Consider the following 21,870-nt stretch of genomic DNA (forward strand, 5'->3'; position numbering starts at 1 on the left):
CTTGCTTGAGAGGGGATCTTCGTGCATATTGCTATCATTTTCAGCCACATTATTGGCTATGGAAATGAAACAACATGGGTTTGAAGGAATTCCGTATCGAGTTTAACATGTGAGCGAGGATTTTCACAGCCCTCGGGAATAAGAAGTTTAGGATATTTATATACAAGACACGGCCAAATAATCTTGGTTGTTAGTTTAAAGTGGTGTCCTTTCATGTATTTAAGCCCTCAGGCGTGCAGATTCATGTACAGGTCCTAGTGACTAAGTGCAGATCTCTTCAATGTCCTGGACTCGAATGTGTAGCATTAATTTGTGGCCGCACTACCCGTTCATAGAGCCATTGACATTAATTTATGGTGACCTGCTGCTCATCTTAGCTTGATTATGAATGCTGAAAATGTGATAGGCTTTTCTAAACTGTATTCAGAATTACTTCCAAAAACATGTGATTAGCAATGTCATAAGTGCAGGCTTGTTGATATATCATCCACTTGTACTGAAGTATTTCTACAAATTTCTTAACAGCAGTCTCATTTGCAGTTGATCATCCACTTATGTTTCTTGCATATTCGTTTTCTTTGGTCTAGTTTGAGTCTCATTTTTATATTGCAAATATTTCAACTTCTTGTTGTTATTGTTGAACTTGTGGGAAAATTTGGAAACAAATGGAATACAGAGAAGAGGGGAGAAGAAAAATAGATAGCAGAAGGAAAGGAAACAGGTGAAGAAAAGAAGAAGAATGATCTAGGCCTGAAGAACAAGGCTCTTGCCTATAATCAGGTCATCGGTGAAAAAATCAGCCTCTTTCCTGTATGTTCCCCTGCCAAAGTCAAGGTTGTAAGAATCTGCAAGACCTTCCACGAGGTCGAATTCGGGTTCCCATCCAAGAACATGCTTTGCTTTGTCAATCGAGGCAAAGAAATGCTGCATTAAACACAAAACAGAAAGTAGTCGTTACCATGTTTTAAGCTAATAACGTTAATTGGGTATCGAAAATTCTGTCAGAAATTACCTGGTCACGGAATGGAAACGCCTTCTTTTTCCCGAAGTCAAAATCTTTAGGGTTGTAGTGAACAATCTCAGGTTCTGGGAACCCAGCAGCCTGAGAGAAAAAAGATCAAACGATATAGTCAGATACATTAATTCAGCAAAAAAGCCACAGAAAGAGCTACAAAACTTTAACTACCTAGTATATAGTCAGTAGTGCATAATCCAGAATTACCTTCGCACATGCCTTAGCTAATCCATCAAAGGTGACATACTTCTCTCCTGATATGTTAAATACTTGCTGGCTGGCCTTTTCATTACCAAGAACCTGAATGAAAGCCTTTGCCAAATCCTGGGAATTTTGAACTCATCAGGTCAGAAACTTGCTTTCATGTTACTCATGCCAAAGTGGCTTTCAGAATAACTGAAATGCATGATGGAATCGAAGATTTTCTTACCTTTACATGACCAAGTTGAGTCATTTGAATTCCTGAGTTGGGAATTGGAATCGGGCGGCCTGCTTTCAACCGATGAAAGAACCACTCTTCAACAGGGTTGTAGTTTAAGGGCCCATAGATGTAGACTGGTCTTATAGAAGTCCAGTTGACGCCCCTTGATTCTAGTAAGCTCTCTGTCTCAAGCTTTCCCTTGTGCCTGCTCTTTGGATCAACTGCATCTTTCTGTAACCAGACAATACCTAGTTAGAAGAGATATGTTACCAGAAGATTCAGAAAAAGAAAATCTGTTCTTCGCGATTTTTCAATGAGTTTCATAAATACTGCTATCAGACCTACCTCGCTGTGCGGTAAAAGATCAGATTTGAGGTAAACTCCAGCTGAAGAGCAGTATATGAACCTGGGAATTAACAGAACTTCAGATTTCCAAAGACAGCAGCAGTTATGGAAAGGCTACAGAGTTCGTAAAGTTTCCTGATTTCTTATAACTTAACCATAATTCATCAAATTTCACCTGCATGATATTTAAATAGAAAAGACAAGATTTTGAGCATGTAATTAAACAACATTTTTCTATTGAATTTCTGCCGAAGAACTGAGATGCTTATGCAGCATGCAATTCTGAAATGTTGAATTTCTCTTATGTAGCAATATTAAAGATCGGCTGTATCAACTAATTGTGTTGAAGATAACAAATGTGGTTTTGCATGAGATGCATGGAAGCTATCAAGGTTTAGGGAATTTCATTATCAATACCAAGAATCAAACCCATACCCATACCGAAATTCGAAACAAGTGACATAGGACCAATTAAAGGCTCAATAAAAGCTAGCAATGAAATGATCATGCACATGACTTCTAGAATTGTAAACAAAATCATCAAAAAACTGTTGAGAGCTTACTGTTCTAGCTTTGGTAGAGCATCCAGTATAGGTTCAACTTCAACTGCCTCGCGGCCTAAAACCATTTCGAAAAGATAAATAGGTATCAGAAGTAAAGAGCAGAACATTTTGCCAGAATTCATTGCTGTAAAGTAAAGAAAAGATGTAATGATAAGACATTGCATACCATTTATGTCATAGACAACATCAAAGCCTTTTGCAGCAAGACTGGTTTTCACAAATTCAAAATCCTTCCTGTCTCCTTTCAAATGCAAGATCTAGAAAATCATGATCAGTAACAAAAATCTTAACCTACAGAGTCCAACACTAGTACCTTCATTTCTTTACAGATGAAACTAATAACAAGCAAGAATCTTTTCATCCCCATTAGGGTAATAAATACCTTGGAAGAAAAATCAGCATAATCCTGGTCTGATTCACCTGGCAACGGTTGAGTAATTGGTGCTTTACCTCTGGTAAACAAGGTCACCTGCCAAGAAGCACCACTACAGTTATTTTTTATTGAAAATTGATGGATACCAAAACGTGAAAAATTGAAAGAAGATACTAAAAAGAGACAAGGATAAGACTACCTGATGACCCTCTTTGACAAGAAGTCTAGACAAGAACACACCAATGAATCTAGTGCCTCCCATTATAAGAATGTTCTTGGAACTTGATGCTGAAACTTGTAATGCTCCCTTTGTCTGCCATACCCTTCTCTTACACTGCAAGAAAAAGCAAACAGCTGTTAAGACATTAGACATGCACTAATCTTAAGCAAATAAAGAGATAACATGCAAGACATACCCGAACTTGAGAGTGGAGTCTGGTGCCATTGAAGTCAGAGAGAGAGGAAGGAAGAAGAGAGAAAGAAGGCTGAGTTTGCTGCTGCACAGCCACCAACCTAGCCATGGTATGCTTGTACCTCTCTAGTCTCTACTACTACTATCCTCTCTTTGCCTTTCCAAGTTTCTTGAAACAGAAATTTGAAAGTTTCTGGTTCTGCCCCGTCTTTCCTTTTCTTTTATTTATTTTTTCTTGGTTTCAAACAATTTAGGATAAGACAATGACTCAATCATCCACTCCACTTTGGTTATATCCACAGCCTCTCATTCATGCACATCATCACTACCTCTTGTTCTCTTTAAGTAACCTACTGTATCCGTGACCCGTGCGACACCATGTACAAGTAAAAAATATTTGAGAATACAAAAAGGATGCTCTTGATGATAATAATATTTTAAAAAAAAGCAAGAAAAAACTGATACTCGTTTTATTAATTCGATCAGATCCAATAAAATTGAATAATTTAGTAATCTGATTTAAATTATAAAATATAATAATAAATAAACTATAAAAAAATATTTAACAATAATCAGTTAAAACAAAAGAGCCATTAATATTATATAAAAAAAAAAGAGGAAAAAAATCATCAGAAATCACCATCACTCCATTGTGAACATCACCCATCACAAATATCTAAATAACAACATCAGAAGAGGTTCCATGTGTCGCTAGAATAACATCTCGGAAAAGCAAACCGAACAAAAGACCCAAGGTAACCCAATTAAATAAAAAAAAAGAATGTTAAAACATATCCATAAAGGAGACGCCAAGACGAGGCAAGAAAGAAGAAGAAATGTCTGCTGATTCCAAATCAAAGTTCTTCTCGGTGCACGCGTCACATATTCATAGAGGAGACGCCACGACGAGACCGACGCCACCCCAAAATGACCTTTTTTATCACTGGAATCAACCACATGTGTCGTCAAAAGACGGTGGAGAAGCTGACGCGTGCTAGACGTGCGTACCCAATTTTTTTTATATTTCTTTTCATTTTTTTTAAAAAATAAACTGCCCCAGCCCCACCTTAATAATAACAATAGGACCAATCGCGCAATAACAAATTACCCTATGATCCTAGGCTTAAGAAAATAAACTGTAAGGGAAAGTAGGTCTTTTAACTGTAATTATAAAAATGAAAAGACAAAAAAAATTCCCCTTTATCAGTTAAGTTTTTTTTTCTAATTTCAAAGGTAATAGGATAGTTTTATTGTGCAAAATAAAATAAAAAGACAAAAATACCCCTTTATACAAACATATTTTTTCTTTTAAGGGCATTGATGTAATTCTATTATGCAAAAAGAACATAAAAATTGTATCTTATCCCTAATCATTTTCAAATAGTCATAATCGTTCTATTGCAAAGAAGATCACACCCCAACTATTAGCATATATTTTTGAAGGGTAATATAGTAAATTCATTGTTCTTGTTCATAGTGCAACGTGTTCAAGTGAACAATGAATTAGCATCCCTTTCTGTTTTTTTCTAATTACTACTTTTCTTAGCCCCTAAGTTTCGAAACTAGCTACTAATTAATCATTTATGTTTGACAAAGTATAAATTAGTCCCTTGATTCTTGTTGACAATGGAATTTTAAAAAGAAAGTGGGCTCTTTTTAGTAAATTCAAAGTTTACTCTTTCAACATTTAAGTTCCAAGAGAAAAATTAGCACGAAGATGTTTAAATAAGACAATGGTCAACCAGAGTAAAGGGGTTAAATTATATATTTTTAAACATGAAGGATTAAGTTATAATTATATAAAAAATCCAGAGACTAAAGGATAAGTTACTCTTTATCTCTTGCCCACAACAGAAATTGACATTTGCCAAGACAAGTATGAGCCAACACTCTCCTTTAATATTTTTAATTAAATGTATGGTTTGGGAATTGGGACTCAATTAAGAATGAGTATATCTATTTGTGACTAAATTGAAGTTTTTGTTTTTCCTTACATGGAATTTGGGTAATTAGAATAACTTTGTAAAACTAAAAGGACTGATTCATAAATATGAAGAATTGAATATATTGGAATTGGATCCACGCGGAAAACGTAAACTAAAAGGTCCCTAACAGAAACTCTCTCTGTGAATCAACAAACTCACAGAGCAAACGAGAAGAAGAAGAAGAAGAAGAAGAGGAAGAAGACAATCTCTAAAATGGATCCTATCCAGGTGAGTTAACCCACTCTCTTTCTCTTAATTTTCTCTACAATTCATTGCATCCTGTAGCATACAATTTTGGGGCTCGATTAACCTTCTAACTTATGCATAAATTTGTACTGTTTATTAGATCTGTTTTTTTTATTGGAGATTATGAGCTTGAATATTGTGTCTTTGAGAAATCTAATGATCTTGATGTCGAGTTGCACTGTAAGTGCCCATGTGATTGGTTTTGATCTGTCAAGCCAAGGTTTTTGATGAGCCAATTTCGAGATTGACAAAGGCATTGTAAGTCTCATGTGGGGGTCAGTTTGGAGAAAGAAAAAGGCATTTTGTTGTGTTTAGTGAAGACCCAATTGGGATATTGCATTTGTTTTTCATGGTTTGGTGGTTTTGATAGAAACTCATATGGGATTTTGAGCTTGTTTTGTTTCGTATAATCATTTTAATCGAAGCCCGAATGAGAAATTGCCGTTGTGTTAAGTCATTTTAATGGATACCGAATGACGTATTTAGTTTGTTTTCAATGTGCTGAATCATTCTAGTAGAAATCAGGTTGGGATATTGTTTTGTTTTCCTTTGTGTTGGTGATGAAGGATTCAGTAATTTACTATATAGTCAATGATCAAGATCTTTAATTTTTGGCAGAGAATTCAAATCTTATAGCATATATTTGCTGTCTAATTTTTTAATTCTGAGATTTCTTTTGGAGTCTAATGATAAGGACTGAATTTATGAAAGTTGGAATGAGAGAGTGTAGTGCTTCTTCTAGCATGTCTTCCCCTTTGTTGTTTTCGGTTCTATGAGATGGGAGTATTGTTATATATATGAAGTGGAAATCCTGATTGGGATTTGATTGAATTTTGTTTTTCCACGTGAATAATTTATGTTTAACTCTCTTGACAGCCCCCTGTTGAAAATTATGCCAATCCAAAGACATGTTTCTTTCATGTTCTCTTTAAGGTATGTCACGTATCTAATTTGTGTTCACAAGCTTAGATTTTTTGAGTTAACTTCAATAGAACAGAATGACAACCTTGTGTTTCTTGTTTTCTGCAGGCTGGAGCTTTGGCATTTTACATACTTTCTACTCTGTTTTTTAATAGCTTTGTCATCATTTTTGTGGTGACTGTGCTTCTTGCTGCTCTTGATTTTTGGGTGGTTAAGAATGTGAGCGGTCGGATTCTAGTTGGCCTTAGGTGGTGGAATGAGATAAATGATCTGGGTGAGAGTGTGTGGAAATTTGAATCCCTCGACCAAGAGGTCAGTTTCAAAACTCTTGCTTGATTGTTTGATTTTCAAAATGAATCTCATCCATGTTTTTCCTTGTTTTTGCATTAGTCATTGGCCCGGATGAACAAGAAAGACTCGTGGCTGTTCTGGTGGACTCTTTACCTTGCAGTAAGTAAATAAGATTTTATTGTTGTGTGGTACTGACTGAAAATATCCTTGGCATATCATAATTGTAAAACATTTGGGATTGGATGTACGAAGAACACTAGTCAAGATCTAAAGAAATGCAAGATAGTGCACAGCTGAAAGTAAATTAAACTATTCATCTCTTTTTTACAAGATCCTGATTGACGAATTTTTATAAGTTGTTATAGAATGGTCTTGTCTGGTTGTGGTTTTTTGCACTTTTTTGATTGTCGAAATTCAGATATAAACTCATCTTTGGTTTTCCTCTCTTTGTACATTTGATCTTTTGTTTTCCTCTCCTTTCTACATTTGATCTTGTTTGCCTTTAACGTTGTAGGCAGCTGCCTGGATTGTGCTTGGAATTTTCTCTCTCATAAGGTTCGAACCAGATTACTGCCTCATTGTTGGAGTATGCTTGACTCTCAGCATTGCAAACATTGTTGGCTTCACCAAATGTCGCAAAGGTGAGCAAGGAGATTTTTTTTTTGGTTTTCAGAGTTTGTATCATTTGCTTAAATTTGTCTTTAGTGTTGTTCATTAGGTCGGGTATTGTTCTTATCCATGTATTTCCTATGGTGGAAAGTAGATGTGGACCATAGGAACTTGAAATTTCCGTTGGTGTAGATGAATCTGACCCAGCCTTCAAGGACTATGTTGAGGCTGTGACACTAGGTTTTGATTGATCACTAGCATACCCTAAATAAAATGCCAAGATAGGCAAGGCATTGATGGGTTCCCAAGTGACACAGCTTCACTGCTGAGTACATTACTAGATAAACCTATCAGATGCCCCATATCTGCATCATGATGCCATCGGCCTCATAAGCTGTTCTGCTTTGAACCTATTAACTTGTCATTAGGATCAAGATCAAATTAACTTCAGAGTTGAGTTGAATTAGTTCTTATGCTATTTTAGATAATATAACCTCCTTCTAGGCAAGTGTGTGAGGTGAGGGGAAAACTAAACAATTGGTATGATTGCAGATCCGTCACAGTTTCTGAAGTAACCTTGCTAATCGCCATAAATATGGATGAACTTAGTTGCTGCTTGCACTGGAACTCATTTTGATTAACTTACTCTGTGCTTGTCCTGGTACCATAGAATTATCAACTAATTCTATTGCAGCTAAAAGTGTTTCTAGCACCTTAACTGTTTCTATAACATTGATCGCTTGGGTCTGTTACCTAAACTCCTTTGGTTATTTTATTCATTTTTTTTGTAATTATCAGCAAAGAAATAAAAAGTTATTCTTCTTTCTTTTAGATGCCAAGAAGCAGTTCCAGCAGTTCGCAACCCAGACCATTGCATCTCGAGTCTCATCTACCATACAGTCAGCATTCAGTGTTGTATGAGTCATTCATTGCAGAAGGTGGGCATAAAGCGAAAGTGGTGGCACTTGTTCAAGAGACGTTGAAAATTGGTGTCGGCAGTATACAAACTGGGAGCATTGAGTCGGCTGATTCTTTGAAATTCTGTAGGATACAGTATATATGTTTTGTTGACCTCTGAGACAGTTAATGATTTGTGTAATGAATTACGAAAACTGATAATGTTAGAAAAATAATTTTGCTGTTGAGTGTAATTAATATCATGTTTTTAGCTCCCTTTTAGCACAAATGCTTACGATTTACGAACCAGTGAAGCAGTCTTAACAGGCTTCAATGAAACCTATACAATGCTGTTGCGCCAAGAGTAGCGAGAGTAATTATCTTCATATGTTGTCATGCTCAAATCTATCTAGATGAATTATTTACCGATAAAATCAAGCAGCAGAACAAGCAAAGCAGGCTGAACAAAAGACAGAACAGGTCTTTAGAACACGGCCTGACAAAACTCTCCAAAGCAACTGGAAAGCATAGGCATAACAATAGATTAAACCCAGTTAAGAAAATAAGTATATAGTCAAAATTGACACTAATGCATTTGGAAACGTGGTGCAAATCGTGTTTTTAAAAAATTAAATTTTTTTTTTGTTAAAATTAAAATTTTTTTTTACTAAAATTTAATATGATTTGAATGTTTTGGATCGTTTTGATATGCTGATATCAAAAATAATTTTTAAAAAATAAAAAAAATCATTGGCATATATTTCGGCATGAAAAGTTATTTGAAAAGCAACTGCTACCACACTACATGTTTTGCTTTACAAGGTGCTGTGTTCGATTAGAAAATTGAAGAAAGAAACATAAAATAAATTAAATTTGGAATAGTTTTGTAATAAAATTTTGTTTTCAAACTAGGAAAAAGGACTCCTCTGTTTGTTTGTTACTTTAAACAAGAGAAAGTGGTTTACTCACTCAATCCTCTCTTTTGTTTTAGGAAGAGACACTAACTTTTTATTTGTTCCAAAATTTTATTTATCAAAAAACACATAAATAAAATGAGATTTTTATAATTTGGCTAAACCTCAAGTAAATCCCCCAACTATATAAGGCTTCTCAATTGAGTTCTTAAACGATTTTTTGTTGCAATCAGATTCTTGTTTTAAGAACATTATCAATTGAATCCCTCTATTCAGATCCATTAATGACTTCCATTTATGTTTCAGGAGTTTGTCCATTACCATAAAAAAATTGTGACGGATTCAAATCAAAATAAATAAATAAAAACTCAATAGAGATACTCAAAGGGTCTTTTTAGATAAGAAAATTTGTTTGAGGACTAAAATGAGATTCAAGTTGTAATTAGAGGGCAATTACGACGTTTTCCCTTGTAGTTCTTACCGAACTCATTCACAGAAAAACCGTTCGAAATACCTCTTTGCTTACTGCCTTACTCCCTCTAATTCTCTTCTCCACCTCCTCCATCCTCCAAAGATCAAGAAAATAAGCAGCAGCACAGAGAGAAATGTTGCAGTGTATATTTATTCTTTCAGATTCCGGGCAAGTCTCAAAATCCATCAAAAACAAATCTTTCAAATCCATAAACAATAAATCCTTCATCTTTATTTGATCTGATTAATATCACCAACTGAATTTTGTTTGTTTTGTGTGATATTTTGTGACAGGGAGGTAATGCTAGAGAAACAGCTAATTGGGCATAAAGTAGATAGATCCATTTGTGCTTGGTTTTGGGATCAAGTCATTTCTCAAGGTGATTCCTTTAAGGTACTTTTGAAGCTTTAACATTGTTTGCTGGATTGTTTTTGCAATTTTGGAATCTGGGTTTGGTATAATCTGATTTTTTTTTTTTGTGTAATTCATGTTTATATTAGCTTCTTTTTGGAGTTTTAACTTCTGGGTTTGATTTTATTCTTATTTTTGTGTAATTGAGGTTTATGTTCTCTGTTTTTAGCATGTTTAGTTTCAAGCTAGTATCTTTTTGGGTTTCATTCTGGTACCTGTGTGGCTTTTGACAATGTTGTTTTGCTTCATTTTGGGATTTAAACTTCTGGATCTGATTTCAATCTTAGCTTTGGTCTAGGATTCATGTTTATATTAACTGTTTTTGCCTTGTTTTCTTAAAGCTTCTTTTTTTTTCAATTGAACTTTTGAGTTGTTTTCAGTTTTTCTATGTTATTGTTGCTATTGCCATTGTGTTGTATTTTTCATTTTCTCTTCTGTTGTTTTGATAGCAACAATCAGTTATTGCATCACCGACGCATTACTTGTTCCAAATTGTCCGGGAGGGAATCACTTTCTTAGCTTGCACTCAACTTGAAATGCCACCTTTGATGGGCATTGAGGTAGATATTGTTAGCTTTATGTGCTTTGTGATTGTAGTGTGATTATGTATGTGTTGAAATCCTTGCCCTTTACCTACTAGATTTTCAGTTTCTTTGCAGAGTAGCTGATGTCCTCTCAGATTACCTTGAAGGGTTGAATGAAGATGTGATAAAGGATAACTTTGTCATTGTGTATGAGGTACTTTTCTGCATAATGTTTTATATTCGGTTGTCATTCTAGTTTCTTGATGTGAATTAATAGAATAACATAATTTATTGCTATATTTTGGGATTATATGGAAATGCCTGGTCTGAGAAGTGGTAATGACTCATGTATAGGATCCAATTACTAGTGATTAGACTGTTTGTTTTGGGACTTCAGAGAAAGGTTTCAGCACTATGCTCGAGGATCAACCTTAAGATTTGTTTGAAAATGGTCATGACTCATGTATAGGATCCAATTACTAGTGATTAGACTGTTTGTTTTGGGACTTCAGAGAAAGGTTTCAATGGTATGCTCGAGAATCAACCTTAAGATTTGTTTGAAAATACAAAGCCAGTCTTTCAATACATTATGTCTCTAATTAATAGTAATTACACTGTTTTTCCAGGTGTCCTCTATATTATATGGTATTAAAACCAAAAGATGACATATTTCACCTTATATATGAACAATACAAAACTGTGTTTGCAGCTTGTATTTTTAATAATTTTTACAGTGAAAAAAATTCTGAATAAAAGATTGAAAATAAAGGTGCTTTTCTTTCATTTTTATTTCATTGGTTGAGGTTAAAAGGGGTAAATTCAGAATCTGAAAGTTCTCGTTTGGTTCAAGATTTTCCTCCTTTCCCTGTTTTTTTTCCCTATTTTGTGGTCACAAACCAGCATTTTAATTAAAATTTGCAGCTTTTGGACGAGATGATAGACAATGGCTTCCCCCTGACCACAGAACCTAATATCCTGAGGGAGATGATAGCTCCACCAAATATTGTGAGCAAAATGCTGAGTGTTGTGACTGGTAACAGTTCAAATGTGAGCGACACTCTTCCAGGTGCAACAGCATCTTGTGTTCCGTGGAGAACAACAGACATAAAATATGCTAACAATGAAGTTTACGTTGATCTTGTTGAAGAAATGGATGCAATTATAAATAGGTACAGCTATGTTCTTAAAATTTTTCTAGGAAATTAATTGTTTGCATTAGGTACAGCTCCCACGAACTGGTTATTTGAGTGTCTCCATATACATGGTTATAATTCAACGTGCATAATTTTGAGTTTTCCTATAGATACTTCGCATATGACTTGACATTACGAAGAGTCTCCATTACAAATTATTTGCCACTAGTACATAACAAATGGGGAATGGGACCATCTCATGAGTATCACTGGCTGTCTGACTGCCTCAATATGTTTCTTGTATTGAATGCAGATCTGGAGTGTCACTTGCCATTCTTTGGTGTTGAGAATATTATGTTACTATTTTGATTTTTCACTTCCATACGAACTGTTTTACTTTAGAGGCTCTCAGAAACTCCATGTCAAGTAAAGGTCTAAGAAATTTGCTTCTATGGTTGTTATTATTGAATGTTTCTTATATTTATCCTGTATGGTTTCATACTTGAAGTGGCTAAGCAATCTTCTCTTTCAAATGTATTTTTCAGGGACGGGGTCTTGGTAAAGTGTGAGATTTATGGTGAAGTTCAAGTAAACTCCCATATCACAGGTGTTCCTGAATTGACTCTGTCATTTGCAAACCCATCTATTATGGACGATGTCAGATTTCATCCCTGTGTTCGGTTTCGACCATGGGAATCCCATCATATCCTATCATTTGTGCCTCCTGATGGACTGTTTAAGCTCATGAGTTACAGGTTCATAGTGTCTAACACATCCTAAAAGTTTTTTTTCTTTAGTGCCAGTTTGTGATCATTTAGCTTTTACTAATTTGAGGCTTTCCTATCATTTAATATATCTTTAAGATAGATCTGTTTGGGAAAGATGCGGACAATACTTAGAGTTTTATGTCTCTTACTTCTCAGTCACTTTGCCCACATGTATACTGTAGTTTTTCTATTTAAATAACTTATCTCCTTTATCCAGGGTTAAAAAGTTGAAAAGTACCCCGATATATGTAAAGCCACAGATTACATCTGATGCTGGGACATGCCGCATCAATGTGATGGTTGGAATACGAAATGACCCTGGAAAGATGGTTGACTCAATAACAGTGCAATTTCAACTGCCTTCATGTGTTTTATCAGCTGACGTGACTGCAAATCATGGAGCAGTGACCGTCTTCACAAACAAGGTAACTTCCTGATACCTTTAATGTTTGGTGAGAAAAATTATCTTGACACCTTTCATTATGCAGCGCAAAAAGTAAAAAAAAAAAGAAAAAAAGATAATGAAAATGCTAATTCAGTGCCACTCTTTTGAACATTTATATTATTACATGACAAATCTTCGATTGCAGCTGAGTTATAAAGAAGGGTTGTGAATTTTATTTTCTTGGGTTAAAAATGAAAAAGGAAAATTCTTTCAGGCTGGATTCTATCTTTCTTTGTTTTTTTTACATGGCTGATTTTGGTTATTACAGCTGAGTTTGATTATTTAGTTTGTTAACATGTATGTGCAGATGTGCAATTGGTCAATTGATCGAATACCGAAAGATAGAGCCCCTGCATTGTCTGGAACACTCATGCTTGAGACAGGATTAGAGCGCCTTCATGTATTTCCCACATTTCGAGTGGGTTTTAGGATCCAGGGTGTTGCCCTTTCTGGCCTGCAATTAGATAAACTGGATCTCAGGGTTGTACCAAGTCGTCTTTATAAAGGCTTTCGAGCTCTCACAAGATCAGGACTATATGAAGTGAGGTCATAGATTTTTGTATCCGATCAAGATAAATTCCAATTTGTTTTGCTGCTTGGCATATGATTTTTTTTGTTCTCATGTATAATAGTATGAATGCCAGTTGATCCATGTAGTTACACGATACTCTCAGAATTTCCAATTTGGACTCGTATAACATTTTTTTAACAAAGTTAATTGTGATTGTTTTTTCATCACTGAAGGCGTTGGCTCTCATTGTCAATCCTTTATCTGTTTCTAGATGTTGCTTTCCCGTTACAAAAAGTCCTGCAGTGTCCCTGTGGACAAACTCAGGACAATTAAACGTTGAGACTCGCATCACCAGAATAGTTTAATATGCAGGAGTGATGCACTGAAGATAGAGGATGGAACATGTTCTGCATCAACTTGATAATACTACAAACACCGGAGGAATGATGCAATGAAGAAAACATTATTGCAAGACAAATTTGACATTGGATATAGATCAAACTATCAACTTGACACTTCCAAATAAAAAATAAAGAAAGCAGCAAAGGCAACAACAAAAACAATGAATCCCAACGTACAAAATGTTGGATAAATCTATAAGAACTCAACTAATCAAACAGTCACTTTATTCACTCTGAAGGAATCCATGACTTGGCGAAGATCATTTTCCTCTTCGACAAATACATTTTCTGGTGTCTGTAATCTTAGCTCATACAGTCTGTTGTTTTCAACTCCAAGAACTGACATATACCGCCGGTTCCATTCCAAACGAACTACTCTTTCTTGAGGCATAACAGCCAGTTCATTGTTATTTGCGTAGGACTTGATGTTCACCTGATAACATGATGGTCTGATTAGAAACAGTTCTATGCACTTAAAAGGAAAGTAATCTTCGCCGCAATAATCACTAGCTAATAAGCTCTGTAATGCATGTGCATGACTTCTTTCGACACATAACAACTTACCTCAACTTGGTAATAAAGCTTTCCATCATCTGCGACTCTTGAGGATGTTGAAATAATATTTGATTCACGCCTGACGCCAAGTCTAGTAGACATGAACTCAGTCAAATACTGCTTAAGTACTTTTTTTCCAGCTTCTTCTGGAGGACCCAAGTCTTCAACACTCTTGTAATTTGACGACGAAGGAGACGACAACTCCACTGAGAGATTTTCATCAAGAACAAAAGGATCCCTGAAGAATATATCAGCTCCTGCACCTCGAACTTGAATCCAATTCTGAGGGTGCTTCAATGAATACCCATCAAATTGATCAATGTATTCCCTGAACCCAACAGACCGTTGAGCAAATGCAATATTGTTGAAACCAACTTCTGAGAAAATGTAACTTGACAAGATCAATGCCATTGCATTTCTCCTCGGAACTGCAAAAGCTTTAGTCTGATTATGTTTACATAAAAAAATATGTTGTGAGAAGCAATTTGAAGTGGCTTAATGATAAGACAGAAAGATGCATATCAGATAAGAAAACAGGGATATTTTATCATCCAAAAAACATTCAGGGTACAACAACATAACACATAACCCATTTCATAACACAAAGCTACTTAATAAGAAGACTAGAGGTAACATCGTCATGAGATCAAAAACCTTTAAGCTAGCATGTGTTTGCTAGGTGGGATTCCTACAAAGCCGATGCTTGCGCATCAGCACCATGCCAATGGCCATTAGGCCATTCAATTTGAATTTAATGGGTCCCTTTCTACCATCTCTTTCAAATCCAATGGCGCCCTAATGAACATCGGCATTGTGCCTATACTTGGAGCATCAGCATTCTAGACCCCCACCTCCCCACACACACAAGAAAGTGATGCCTGAGAATATCAGGATCCCGTTTCTAAAGGAGGGAAATCACATACAAACATTCCCTGCAAACCATAGTAATCCTTGAAATTTCAGTTTCCAACCCATTGGAATCCTACATTCTTCCTTATCAGCATGACACCTAATAGTTGCTACTGGCTTTCAGTAACTAGTTACTTTCACATATATTTGGTCACTAAGAGATCATGTTTGCTGTAATACAACTGGACTACCTTAAATCCAGCCTAAGTTACTGGATAAAGAAACCATATGCAAATATACTAAAAAGATCATGCCGCTCAAATCATTTACAATAATCCCATAAATTCAAACTCCTACTCTCTTGCTTCTTTTTTCATATTTCACATTTGGGTTCCTAGCTACAAATGGGGATTTAACCATGGAAATCACACCAAATTCACGTTTCATATCAAGAACAAAGAAGTAACCATGGAAGGGAAAAGCAAGAGACATAAAGGAAAGGAACTGTCTGAATGAGAAATTATAGTTTTTTGAAAGACAAGACATACCAGTTGTTTGTTGTGAGGAATGGAGCTGAAGCAAGTGGAATTTGGCGAGATGGGCATTGAGCAACTGAGCCAAGTAGGACGAGAACGAGTAGGGTGGGTGAGTTGGGTTGGAGGAGGAAACGAGTCAAGAATTCTTGCCATTTCTTGATGAGTTTGTGACGTACAAACTAGTGTCAGTGTGTTTTGTTGAGAGGGGATAGAAAGGTCGAGGATGAGATGGAGTAGGGTCAAAGCACACGTGTTTGAATTGTATTGGACAACTGATTTAGTTTTCTTACAAGGAAATTACATGGGCCTTCATGTTAAGACCTGACCCAAAATAAAGCGTTTAGATTTTCAATCTAGAGCCCATTAGTTTTGTTTATTGCACTGTTATTAAAACCAGGCCCTGGCCCACTCGCTCCCTGGCCCAAGAAAAGGTCCAAAAGGTAGTCGGAGCCTATCATCCATGACAACAGTGACGAGGGATGGCTAGCCCTGGTGCCCTCAACATAGGGATAAGACCATTGACGTGGCTTCCCCTAGTTTGTTTGGCACAACCCCAACAACAAGTCAATTTGACCTTTTCCACCATTGTTGAAGGAAGGAGCCATGTCTTTCTCCGTGGCCACCCTCAAAAACCATGTGCTTTTCTGTATACTTGGTCATGGTTCAACTGTCCTTTTTCCATGGATAAACTCAAATGTCTTTTGATTTCCATTCTTTGCTGCACTTTTTTCTTTCATCGGTGAGTTAATTTTGATGAGTTAACCCGAATTTATTTTTTAATATTTATTCAAAATGAAGTGTTTTTGACAATTCTTTTTTGAAAAAAAAACTAAACAACAATGTTTTGAATATAAAAATATTGGTTTCGATCTAGCTCGAATTTAACTTAACCAGGTATTAACTCGGGAAGGTAATCCAAGTTAACTCCCAAGATGGTTCAAGTCAAATATAGCAGCGACTGAAAACAGAAGAAAAGGCAGTCAACATCAATCTTGGAATTGCAAAATGCAGTCTTGGATTTTGGAATGAAAGGGGAAAATACACGATCCAAAAGTTGAGAAAAAGTGCAATCCAATGGAAAATTTTCAGTGGTGGGGGAATTTCCATGGCTGCTAGTGGTGGATGGAGAGAGAGATGAAAGGAATTGGAGGGCAATCTATCTCTGTGCACGTCACTGGCCACTTATCCATGCGCCATGGCCCATTATCATGAGACCTCAAAACCCTAATATCCACAGATATAAATGGCCAAAACAAACACTTCCAAGAATATGTGAGAAGACTATGGTTAAAGCCAAAATTGAACACACCAATTCATGAGCAGCCATTGGCTAAACACGCATCCATGGCCTATGGGGATGTGAGGGGCTATTCTTTTGCTTTGGTCAGTTCGGTGAATGAGAGGATAACATTCTCGGTAATCCTCAAAATACCCAATTTTGTCCCTCGAGTTTGAGAAATTCTCAATTTGATCTTTCATGCGTATAAATTATAATTTTTTTTTATGGAATCTAACATTTTTTTTATTAAGAAATTCTAGCACGAAACCCTAATTAAGAGATCAAAATTATTTGTACAAAATCAAAACAAAAATTCGTTTTGGGGGTAAAATTAATACTATTCCGATAGTTGCTGTACATTTTTGAGGTTTTACCAAATACTTTTGAGCCTCTCTTTCCATTCTTTTGTTGTGCTCGTAAGGAATAATGAACGGTCAACAATAGTTAAAGAACTAAGTTGTAAGGTTTCAGATGTAAGGACTAAGCTAAAACAGCACAAGAATTTCAGGGGCTAAAAAACAATTTAGGTTAGGGGTATTATAGTCATTTTATAACCTTGACTAGAAATCAACAACCTCCTTCCATCTTTGTTATTATCAGAACGACCAAGACAAAATCTTTCCTTCTTCACAACCGCCTATATTTAAAACGACAAGAGTTTTCATGTTCTCTTCCTTCAGACACCATAATCTATTGTCAAAGATCACCAATTTCTCTCTTTTTCTCTGCCTGTGAGCTCAATTCAAAATCTAGTATCGTTTTTGTTCATTGAAGTTTGAATCTTTTCTTGCTTGTAAATGATTGCAAAAGATATAAACTTTTTTTTCCTCATATCTTGACAATTAAAAAGGCACAAGCTTTTTGCTTCAACACATTTTTTATTTGTGTTATTTGGTTCTTGACTCTATGAATACTATTAGTATTATTGGCAATTCTACAATGAAACCCTCTTGTAGATTTCTTATATCTACGAAAAATCCAGTCTTTTTTAAGCGCCATCATAGTTTAACAAGCAATTTATCTGGGAATCAGTTTAATTTTGATAAAAGCAAGCAGTTTTTGACCTGCTCTTTTAGAATCTTGGGGTTCAAAACCATTTTAAATGAATCCCGGAAATCTTTTTGTGTTCCCAATATCAGGTCTGGCCAATCTAGGCTTATAGCACGAGATAGTAGGGCGGTTTCTGTTGTTGCTAGTGTTGCCTCACAATTCAGGGAGTTTTCAACGTCTGTTGAGACAAGAGTGAATGATAAGAATTTTGAGAGAATTTTTGCGCAAAATGGGATTAGTGTTAAGCCTTTGGTGGTTGAGAGGATTGATAAAGATGAGCATGTTTTAGGGGATGAAGAATCTAGGCTAGGGGTTCTTGTTGATGATGGTGAAAGTGTAAATAGAGAGGATTTGGATGGTGGTCAAGGAGTTGAGATTGTTAGTACTAAGAGGGAAGAGAGTGATATAGAAAAGGAAGCATGGAAGTTGTTGAATGATGCTGTTGTTATGTACTGTGGGAGTCCTGTGGGGACCGTGGCCGCAAATGATCCAGGGGATAAGATGCCATTGAATTATGATCAGGTGTTTGTTCGTGATTTTGTTCCTTCAGCTCTCGCCTTTTTGCTTAGAGGAGAAGGGGAGATTGTGAAGAATTTCTTGCTTCATGCCTTGCAATTGCAGGTAACATTCCAGGCTGCTTTTGTATGCTTGTTTGATCTATCCTTTCATTGTTCCGCATGATAATTTCTTAGTTATATCATTCTTCTAGTTTGAGCAGTATTAAGATGCCTGATTTATGCGTGACAAGTTATTAATGAGGATCTGTTTACAAGTCATGAAATACACCTATTTTCCTTGTTGACCATTATGGTTTACAAAATTTAGTATGAATGTCAACTTGCAAAACTTGGTAAACTTTTTAATGATGATCAGAGCATTCAAATGCCATCTAATACTAAATTTGCTGTTTCTCAAGATTTGATTTGTTATCCTTGTTATCGGTTATAATTTGTTATGTCTTCTTTTCATCTTTCAGACTGACCTTTCTTTAAGGTTTCTGCGTATTGTTCATATTAGCTAACCATATCATTGCATGTATAGAAAGTTTTTAAATTTGATGTTCTGAAAATCACACAAAAAAATTGTTTTTGTTTTATCATAGAGTTGGGAGAAAACAGTGGACTGCTATAGTCCAGGACAGGGGCTGATGCCTGCCAGTTTTAAAGTCAGAACAGTGCCTCTTGATGACAATAATCTTGAAGAAGTTTTAGATCCTGATTTTGGCGAATCAGCTATTGGCCGTGTTGCACCTGTGGATTCTGGTTAGTATGTTGCACCTCTTTGAACATTTCGATTCTAAAAATTGCCATGGTACTTGGATTTGATTCTAGTTGTTAAAGTCCAACTTCTGTAGCTGTAATATATTCCAGGAGACAACTATTGATCCTAGTAGTTCTCACTGATTCTTGTTGATTAATAGCTCTGTGTTTCTTCTTTTCTTTTTTGATAGGGTTGTGGTGGATTATTTTATTGAGGGCATATGGGAAACTCACTGGTGACTATGCTTTACAAGAAAGGGTGGATGTTCAGACTGGCATAAAACTGATCTTAAACTTATGCTTAGCTGATGGGTTTGATATGTTTCCTTCTCTTCTAGTCACCGATGGCTCCTGCATGATAGATCGGCGGATGGGGATCCATGGTCACCCCCTTGAGATCCAAGTGAGTTATTTCCATACCTTGTCCTTTTGGAGACTGTTGGTTGGTAATTGGACCTGGGCTATTTATGTTGTCACTGCATTTCTGTTTCCACGACAATGGAATATACACGAACATATTGTTAGTGTGGTTTGTCATGTCCTTGTAGTATGCTTTTTTTAGTTAAATTCAAGCAATGTGGAGTTTAGCCCAGTTGAAAATTTATGGCTCTGTTGTATATGAGTTTGGAGGTTCCATAACCTATGTATCTCTACATTGCTTTTAATTGTTATGTGTGGAAATTGAGTCTGGTTTATGAACTACTTCCCGACTTTCTGCAAATGTAATGAGTGAAAGCTCTATAGAACGCAGCTGTGAGGTATGCTGGCTTAATGATATGAAAAACTTAACTTTCTCTGTTTGCTTGTGCCTTTGGTCTGTTATATATTTCTCATATCTACAATGCACTTTTAAACATTGCTCTGATGCTGCTTTTTTTTTTTTTTTACATGAATACAGAATGTTAGTCAGTAATCACCCAGCTATATGTACAAGTTATTTTTTTTCTTTCATTTTTTTATGCTTACTCATCTATGGTTTACCTTACAACCACATGTCTCTTTGTGCAGGCCTTGTTTTATTCTGCTCTACGGTCTTCCCGTGAGATGCTAGTTGTAAATGATGGATCAAAGAATTTGGTGAGGGCTATCAACAACAGACTCAGTGCATTGTCATTCCACATTAGAGAATACTATTGGGTAGATATGAGAAAGATCAATGAGATATACCGGTATAAAACAGAAGAGTATTCTACAGAAGCCACCAACAAATTTAATATTTATCCTGAACAAATTCCATCATGGCTCATGGATTGGATACCTGAGGAAGGTGGATATCTGATTGGCAATCTGCAGCCAGCTCACATGGATTTTAGATTTTTCACTCTTGGAAATCTTTGGTCTGTTGTTTCATCTTTGGGTACCCCAAAACAAAATGAAGCTGTTCTAAATCTGATTGAATCCAAATGGGATGATCTTGTGGGAAATATGCCTCTTAAGATATGTTACCCTGCTCTGGAGTCTGAGGATTGGCGTATAATCACCGGCAGTGACCCTAAGAACACGTGAGTGTCTAAAATTTTGACCTAAACTCTCTGTGCATGTGCATGCATTGTTCAATTTAGAATTTCTATAAACTCTAAAATTTCTCTATTTGATTGTACATTGCAGCCCTTGGTCATATCATAATGGTGGGTCATGGCCAACACTTCTGTGGCAGGTACATTTGACTTCATTTGCTATATGTATGTTTTGCTAAGGCTTAACAAATCTGATTTGGAACCAGCAGACGAGCATGCAATGCTGATTCATACTCAGTAAACCTCTGTAGTTTTGTTGGGTTAAATGGAATCTAGTTTCTAAAGGTTTCTGGTTAGTCATGCTAATGAGAAAAGAGTCATGAGACTCCCCCCCCCCTTCAAAAAAAAAAAAAAATATTAAAATCCAAAGTGTCACCATTTTTTGGAAGTAACATCAATGTTGGTGGTCCAAAGATGTATGGATTTTGTGTTTGGACCTTTCATGTGATGGCTGTTTCTTTTATCCTTGAATCTCTTGATTGATCTCTGCCCTCTGAATTCTTTCCGTTTTGCTTTCAGTTCACATTGGCATGCATGAAGATGGATAGAATGGAACTAGCTCAGAAGGCTATTGCTTTGGCCGAGAAGAGACTTCAAGTTGACCATTGGCCAGAGTATTATGACACCCGAAGTGGGAAGTTTATTGGAAAGCAATCCCGACTTTATCAAACATGGACGGTTGCAGGTTTCCTAACATCGAAAGTTCTCTTGGAGAATCCAGAGAAGGCATCCTTGTTATTCTGGGATGAGGATTATGATCTTCTTGAGTTCTGTGTTTGTGGGCTTAACACAAGTGGCCGGAAGAGGTGTTCTCGAGTCGCCGCCAGGTCACAGATTCTTGTCTAGAATGATGCCATTCTTTTAAAGGCAGAATTTCTGTTACTGTACAGATATGTTACTAGGATAGACTGATAAAACATTGATTTTCAACCACAAAAGAAACAAGGTATACTAGGAGCAGCATCTTCACACAACTAGACCATAGATCTAGTTTTAATAAAACGTTAATTAGCCGATTAATTAGCTAAGTTGATCGGTGTTGTGTTTTCAATGACCAGTGGGACGAAAGCTTTTATGGTTCTTCCCCTTGTCATATTCAGTTTGTATATTATTACTTTGTTCTTTATAAACACATTTCTAATTTATCAAGCTAGGGTTTTCTTGGAATT

The 21,870-nt window shown here is 36.1% G+C and overlaps 5 protein-coding genes across 6 annotated transcripts; 3 read left to right on the top strand and 2 right to left on the bottom strand.

Annotated features, from left to right (window-relative positions):
- Positions 1-613: 613 nt before the first annotated feature.
- LOC7478886 (chloroplast stem-loop binding protein of 41 kDa b, chloroplastic) lies at positions 614-3,380 on the bottom strand. The gene is made up of 10 exons (XM_002319438.4): positions 3,134-3,380; positions 2,917-3,051; positions 2,727-2,813; positions 2,511-2,601; positions 2,345-2,399; positions 1,782-1,842; positions 1,446-1,667; positions 1,223-1,339; positions 1,013-1,102; positions 614-924 (listed from the first exon to the last, which is right to left on the bottom strand). The coding sequence occupies exons 1-10, from the start codon at positions 3,236-3,238 to the stop codon at positions 745-747; spliced, it is 1,143 nt and encodes a 380-aa protein (XP_002319474.2). The 5' UTR covers positions 3,239-3,380; the 3' UTR covers positions 614-744.
- Positions 3,381-5,177: 1,797 nt separating this feature from the next.
- LOC7465230 (Golgi apparatus membrane protein-like protein ECHIDNA) lies at positions 5,178-8,332 on the top strand. The gene is made up of 6 exons (XM_002318902.4): positions 5,178-5,342; positions 6,237-6,293; positions 6,390-6,593; positions 6,672-6,731; positions 7,087-7,213; positions 8,014-8,332. The coding sequence occupies exons 1-6, from the start codon at positions 5,328-5,330 to the stop codon at positions 8,100-8,102; spliced, it is 552 nt and encodes a 183-aa protein (XP_002318938.1). The 5' UTR covers positions 5,178-5,327; the 3' UTR covers positions 8,103-8,332.
- Positions 8,333-9,469: 1,137 nt separating this feature from the next.
- LOC7478887 (AP-3 complex subunit mu) lies at positions 9,470-13,482 on the top strand. Of its 2 annotated transcripts, none has more exons than XM_052446599.1 (8): positions 9,470-9,636; positions 9,762-9,857; positions 10,325-10,435; positions 10,524-10,613; positions 11,321-11,568; positions 12,078-12,287; positions 12,517-12,724; positions 13,052-13,482. In XM_052446599.1, the coding sequence occupies exons 1-8, from the start codon at positions 9,598-9,600 to the stop codon at positions 13,295-13,297; spliced, it is 1,248 nt and encodes a 415-aa protein (XP_052302559.1). In that variant the 5' UTR covers positions 9,470-9,597; the 3' UTR covers positions 13,298-13,482. The 2 variants fall into 2 exon arrangements, with proteins under 2 accessions (XP_052302559.1, XP_024439894.1); XM_024584126.2 differs by having other exon boundaries at positions 9,569-9,636; positions 9,762-9,843.
- Positions 13,483-13,699: 217 nt separating this feature from the next.
- On the bottom strand, positions 13,700-15,818 carry LOC7478888 (psbP domain-containing protein 1, chloroplastic). The gene is made up of 3 exons (XM_002319439.3): positions 15,609-15,818; positions 14,221-14,655; positions 13,700-14,089 (listed from the first exon to the last, which is right to left on the bottom strand). Exons 1-3 carry the CDS (start codon positions 15,747-15,749, stop codon positions 13,868-13,870), a joined length of 798 nt encoding a protein of 265 aa, XP_002319475.1. The 5' UTR covers positions 15,750-15,818; the 3' UTR covers positions 13,700-13,867.
- A 1,647-nt stretch (positions 15,819-17,465) lies between these two features.
- Positions 17,466-21,868, top strand: LOC7465231 (alkaline/neutral invertase A, mitochondrial). The gene is made up of 6 exons (XM_002318904.4): positions 17,466-18,546; positions 19,028-19,187; positions 19,376-19,587; positions 20,193-20,686; positions 20,793-20,841; positions 21,221-21,868. Exons 1-6 carry the CDS (start codon positions 17,782-17,784, stop codon positions 21,545-21,547), a joined length of 2,007 nt encoding a protein of 668 aa, XP_002318940.4. The 5' UTR covers positions 17,466-17,781; the 3' UTR covers positions 21,548-21,868.
- Positions 21,869-21,870: the final 2 nt, after the last annotated feature.

This window comes from Populus trichocarpa, chromosome 13 (assembly GCF_000002775.5).
Source record: "Populus trichocarpa isolate Nisqually-1 chromosome 13, P.trichocarpa_v4.1, whole genome shotgun sequence".
NCBI classification, from domain to species: Eukaryota; Viridiplantae; Streptophyta; class Magnoliopsida; order Malpighiales; family Salicaceae; genus Populus; species Populus trichocarpa.

Coding starts and splice junctions, on each gene's coding strand:
- LOC7478886 (XM_002319438.4), bottom strand. CDS start 3,238: ATGGCTAGGTTGGTGGCTGTGCAGCAGCAAACTCAGCCTTCTTTCTCT. Junction 3,052..3,133: donor GACTCCACTCTCAAGTTCGG/GTATGTCTTGCA, acceptor TTTTTCTTGCAG/TGTAAGAGAAGGGTATGGCA. Junction 1,668..1,781: donor ATCTTTTACCGCACAGCGAG/GTAGGTCTGATA, acceptor GTCTGGTTACAG/AAAGATGCAGTTGATCCAAA.
- LOC7465230 (XM_002318902.4), top strand. Junction 6,294..6,389: donor TCTTTCATGTTCTCTTTAAG/GTATGTCACGTA, acceptor TGTTTTCTGCAG/GCTGGAGCTTTGGCATTTTA. Junction 7,214..8,013: donor CTTCACCAAATGTCGCAAAG/GTGAGCAAGGAG, acceptor TCTTTCTTTTAG/ATGCCAAGAAGCAGTTCCAG.
- LOC7478887 (XM_052446599.1), top strand. CDS start 9,598: ATGTTGCAGTGTATATTTATTCTTTCAGATTCCGGGCAA. Junction 9,858..10,324: donor CTCAAGGTGATTCCTTTAAG/GTACTTTTGAAG, acceptor TTGTTTTGATAG/CAACAATCAGTTATTGCATC. Junction 12,725..13,051: donor TGACCGTCTTCACAAACAAG/GTAACTTCCTGA, acceptor ATGTATGTGCAG/ATGTGCAATTGGTCAATTGA.
- LOC7478888 (XM_002319439.3), bottom strand. CDS start 15,749: ATGGCAAGAATTCTTGACTCGTTTCCTCCTCCAACCCAACTCACCCAC. Junction 14,656..15,608: donor TTCCTCACAACAAACAACTG/GTATGTCTTGTC, acceptor AAACATAATCAG/ACTAAAGCTTTTGCAGTTCC. Junction 14,090..14,220: donor AGCTTTATTACCAAGTTGAG/GTAAGTTGTTAT, acceptor TCATGTTATCAG/GTGAACATCAAGTCCTACGC.
- LOC7465231 (XM_002318904.4), top strand. CDS start 17,782: ATGAATACTATTAGTATTATTGGCAATTCTACAATGAAACCCTCTTGT. Junction 19,588..20,192: donor GTCACCCCCTTGAGATCCAA/GTGAGTTATTTC, acceptor CTCTTTGTGCAG/GCCTTGTTTTATTCTGCTCT. Junction 20,687..20,792: donor GGCAGTGACCCTAAGAACAC/GTGAGTGTCTAA, acceptor TGTACATTGCAG/CCCTTGGTCATATCATAATG.